Below are 4679 nucleotides of genomic sequence, written 5' to 3'. Positions count from 1 at the left end.
GCAGTTATTTCTTTATATCTAACTATTGAAATGTTAAACTATGCATTGGGTTTTTCATTTTATGCAGATGTGTTTATGATAAAAGAATGATACTTTTCGGTCGCCTGTTGCTGCTAAGCAGTTCCAAACATCATTTACTCAAAAAATGCTGACGTAATGTGCAAAGAGCACCGAGCGTTACAATTTTATTATCCTTTATTCTACAAGCCAAACCTATTTTATGTTATAATTTATTTTATAAATAGCTGCAACCTTCAGCTAATTGCTTGTTGGTAAAAATAAGTTATCCCAACAACGAAGAAAGACTGCCAGTCATGACTCAAGAAACGAAACGACTGAAAATCTCAACGAAGGGCGCTGGAACGTCGGGTGTGTGGGATTTTTTTAAATGTTAAACATAATTAAATGTTAAATCGCAAGATTTAACAAAGCGTAATCTGTTTTATCAATTGTTGATGTGTTAGGTTTAATGCATCTACTAGTAAACTAGGAGAAAAGTGGTGCCGAATTTAACACATCACTAGTTGGAAATCAACATGCCGGATAATTTTGACTAACCTCTCAAAAAAGATTTTCCAATTGTCTTCGTTAATTGTAGGTTGTTTTTTCAACATTTAAGACATCTCATACAGTAGCTCGAACAAACGTTTACCATATAATGCATAGTATACAAACAAAGTTATGATGTATAACTATTTGGGTTGTCCACCTCTGTAGTAAATGACACACGCAATACTATTCAGTTTCTGACTAAAATTGTTACTCTCTGTATACGTAACAACTTTGTTCCAGCGGAAAGTGGTTTGCCTCTGTCACCTAATGTCACCAGAGAAACCGATCCTGCTGTCATTGATGACTCCCGGTATTCAGTCAACAAAGATTGTCCTGGTTTACTAGTGATATTCAATCATGAAGTACGTTAAAAGGCATAACTGCCTTCTTATTTCATTACACTAATTTAGAGACGTGGCCATAAAAATACACTTTTGGGTAAAATGGTAAAATATATAGTGCTATTCTTGTTGGCGGGCATGGTAAATTTAAAGAATTGTTCTTCTGGCATAAATTGATGAGATATACAACCAAAATTTTTTCTATCATCCGACATGACTAGAAGCTAGAAGAACAGCTCTTTAAATTGGTAAACTTTATTTGTTTTAGGAATATGAAAACAGTAAACCTGACACTATTAGAAAAGGAACAAACAGCGATGCTCAGCGATTGGTAGCTGTAGCCAATGTTTTGGGGTTTACAGTCCGAACGGAAAAAGATTTAAAAACAGCCAAAATATTTGACATTCTTGACAATTGTTTGTATCTCACTTAATTTTATATAATACTTTTAAAACTTTCAATGTTCTGTTTTAGGTTCTACTGATAAACAATATAAAAACCACTCGTGTTTTATGTGTGTGTTTTTAACTCACGGAAAGCCTGGAGACGACGGTCTTCAACTTGCAGCATATGACAAGCTCTTTGAATTGCGAGATGTGTTGGAACATTTTACCAAGGGAAAGAGCCCAATGTGGTCAGAAAAACCAAAACTTTTTGTTATTCAAGTAAGAAAAGTATGTAGTGTTCAAAAACATACAGTAACAAACAAATACCTCTGTTAAACTCATTTCCAGCAATTTATGCATTAACTAACGTAGGCATGCAGAGGAAAAGCAAGGGAATTGTACAGGCCAAAAGACATGAAGCAAGTTCTAAGGCCAAACGTGGAGAACATTAAAATTATGTCACAGTCACCAGAGGCACACTTTCTTGTTGCTCAATCAACACTTCCAGGTATGCGATGTGGATTTCTATTTAAGAAATAAATGCCAAAGTATATGTTGTTTTGAACCATAAGTGGTAATGTCCGAAACTAAATACGATTTACAAAATCGTAAAAGTATATGCCTTGTACCTGCAGACTGTAAATCAATACGTTCTTTAACAACTGGCACCTTCTTCATTCAAACTCTTTGCAACTCATTTGAAGAACTAATTTCCAAAGATCAGGAGTTTACCATCGATGAGGTAATGTTCTCTTTCCTATATTCAAAGAATTCAGACAATATTCGTGACATCATTAACCTAAAGTCGTTTTCCAATTTTTATTTGTAAACTTTAAAATTTTTCTTCTTTTTTTGGACACGTTGTGTGCATTTTCGGGGGCAAGTTAAAACATATAAATGTAAAATAATTTGAAACGATTGTTGCTCTGCAAAAAACATTAATATATACAATCGAAACTGTTCCTTAGGTTCTGTGCAACACTTGCAACGACATGGCCACCACTTCACTGTATGTTAAAGATAAAGATCTGAAAGAAAAATTCTTCAGAATGCAAATGCCGTCCATAACAACCCAAATGACCAAGGAGCTTTACTTTAAAGATGGGTTGGTGTTTTATAAAGAATATATCACTACGCAAACTACATTTATTTCTATATAGGATGAAACCGAATCCAAAATGGAACGTTTTTTTGTTACTAATTCAGAAGGTAAAAACTTTTTTGTCTTCACAGACTTTTTTTGTATTTTGTTTTTGTCTTTTGCAGAATTACACACACAACTTTGGAAATGTTGACGAGGAAAGCCTTGTCAATGCTGCAACAAAATTAAAATGCATTCCCGAAAAACTTTATTTTGATAATAAAGAAGATTTAAACACCAAACTAAGAAGTAAGTGACAAACCCAATGTAAATTATCTATCGAGAAAATATCAAGCTTCGTAAATTTTCGTGCTATTTTCAGGTTTATCTTCTGACCTTCTTAAACAAACTAACGTGTTCCTCTGTGCATTGCTGATGGAGAGAGACACATTCAATATTGGAGAAGTTTTAAACAGGTTTACTTGGGACAACTGCACAGAATTAAAGCATCAACCTAAAGTTTTTTTTGTCAAGGTATCGTCCTAAGTTAGTTTTTTGAATGTCATGATTTTAGTTGCGTTTAGCAGGAAACAATTGTGAAATGTAAAACGGCTTTCTGAAACATAAACACACAATTAATAGTGCTGTTAATACGTACTTTTCATGATGCAAGGACCCAGAATTTGAGGCTGACGACGATGCTGAGGGTTTATATAAAGGAAATTCATTCATGAAAAAAAACATTCATTTTCCACCAACATTGGTTGATTTTTTGGTTGTGCACTCATCTTCAAGTAAGTTAAAACATGGCATAAAAAGTTACACGCGACAAGTCACTACATGTCATAAAATACCGTCATCGTTGTTTAACGAAAGTTGATTGCGGCAGACTCTAATGTATGTCTTTCAGAAGCTTTTCTGTGTGCAAGTGTCATGATACAGATAGACTTATTATAATTTTCATACAAGTTTTTGAATAGTAAAAAGAAACCTAGTTTTTTTTTAGTGCAAAGTTTCGTTGTTCATTTTCACTTAAAAGGTTGTTACTTACGCATGGTTTGCCTTATCTATTTCAAAGGTGACTATCAAGAAGCGGACGAAGGGCATCAATCGTTGTTCATTGATACCCTATGTGATAGACTGACTGAATTTCAAGATAAACTTGACATCTTGCAAGTAAGTTGTTATATGACTTGCTCCACATCCAGACACTAAACAAGATCTTGTAATTTCTAGACCATGAAAAAAGTCAACTTTACCATGTCGTTGAAGGGGTACAACCAAGTACCGCTTGTTACGTCACACCTCAGGAGTTCTGTGAAACTTGCAGTAATACCCAACGTTGAGAGTGAAGTTGGAAAAATATAGAAGCGTGGCAATGCTGAACGAGTTTTATTTATTTACGAATAACAGTAGATTGGATTTTGTAATCATTTTAGGCATTAGTTTACGCTTGGCTTTAGATGAGCGTTCATCTGAAATATTGCCCGCTACTAATTCCGAATTACCCACAGTTGTAGGTACTTACAGTAAAAAGTATGTGCAGCGTATTTTCGATACTACCATAGCAAGCTTTGACAGCTTAATTTTAACACACTTGTACAAAAATGTTTTGTTATTGTAGCGTATTTGTGTATGTTATGCAGCTCTGTTTAACAAACTTTTCACCAAACACTTGTGTCTTGTAATTAATGTTTCGAAATAAACCAATTCGCTACAGAAACTAGACTGTGTTTGTAATAAAAAAATTAACATAACATTTTCTCCACCCACCAGAATTGCAAATATGTCAGCTTTTGTTGGTGGAAACTTTCATTATAGAACAATAAATTGGTTTAAACATTTGAAAATTTTCGCTTTTATGATTTATACCAGAATCAGTGCCGCCTAGTGTTGTTGTAACATCTGTTCACCACTGGTCTTTTTCCCAGGGGTGCACAACCTTTTTCTGAATGCAGACCGCATCACACAGACTTTATTTCACCGATTGCCGCCAGCGAGACCAAACTGATAAATTCGCAATTACTTCTGCCTAAAAGTGTACTGAAATGTTATTTTTAACAACCTAAAAACACATGATTTTATTCTGTTTTGTAACAAAGACTGACCAATTCCATAAGCCAAACATCCAAACGAAACCTGTTAAGTTTTTCACAATGCACGGCCGACAATACAAATGCACTATAAAGCATGTGTACGGCCGCATGAGGTCGTACGGCCATATATATGTTGTATTAAAGTCACCAATTGCGTTCGTGGATTTGTGAAGCTGATTTCGACCGCTGATCGTGATAATTATTTGAAAGATTTTCTTTGTGT

At 34.5% G+C, this 4679-nt stretch overlaps 1 protein-coding gene across 1 annotated transcript; it reads left to right on the top strand.

Annotated features, from left to right (window-relative positions):
* Positions 1 to 249: 249 nt before the first annotated feature.
* LOC145906654 (caspase-1-like) lies at positions 250 to 4005 on the top strand. The gene is made up of 13 exons (XM_082994104.1): positions 250 to 369; positions 793 to 914; positions 1162 to 1309; positions 1368 to 1558; positions 1652 to 1787; positions 1915 to 2021; positions 2248 to 2384; positions 2440 to 2488; positions 2546 to 2669; positions 2743 to 2894; positions 3034 to 3154; positions 3439 to 3536; positions 3597 to 4005. The coding sequence occupies exons 1-13, from the start codon at positions 315 to 317 to the stop codon at positions 3726 to 3728; spliced, it is 1572 nt and encodes a 523-aa protein (XP_082850230.1). The 5' UTR covers positions 250 to 314; the 3' UTR covers positions 3729 to 4005.
* Positions 4006 to 4679: the final 674 nt, after the last annotated feature.

The sequence above is a fragment of the Ascidia mentula genome, chromosome 6 (assembly GCF_947561715.1).
Source record: "Ascidia mentula chromosome 6, kaAscMent1.1, whole genome shotgun sequence".
NCBI classification, from domain to species: Eukaryota; Metazoa; Chordata; class Ascidiacea; order Phlebobranchia; family Ascidiidae; genus Ascidia; species Ascidia mentula.
The sequence above is the reverse complement of the archived record's forward strand: the minus strand, read 5'-3'. Positions and strand labels throughout refer to the sequence as shown.

Bases quoted from the DNA above. Each gene is read 5' to 3' on its own strand.
- LOC145906654 (XM_082994104.1), top strand. From the start codon at position 315: ATGACTCAAGAAACGAAACGACTGAAAATCTCAACGAAGGGCGCTGGA. The intron at 2,489-2,545 runs GTAAAAACTTTT...TGTCTTTTGCAG, and splicing joins TTTTGTTACTAATTCAGAAG to AATTACACACACAACTTTGG. The intron at 3,155-3,438 runs GTAAGTTAAAAC...TCTATTTCAAAG, and splicing joins GGTTGTGCACTCATCTTCAA to GTGACTATCAAGAAGCGGAC.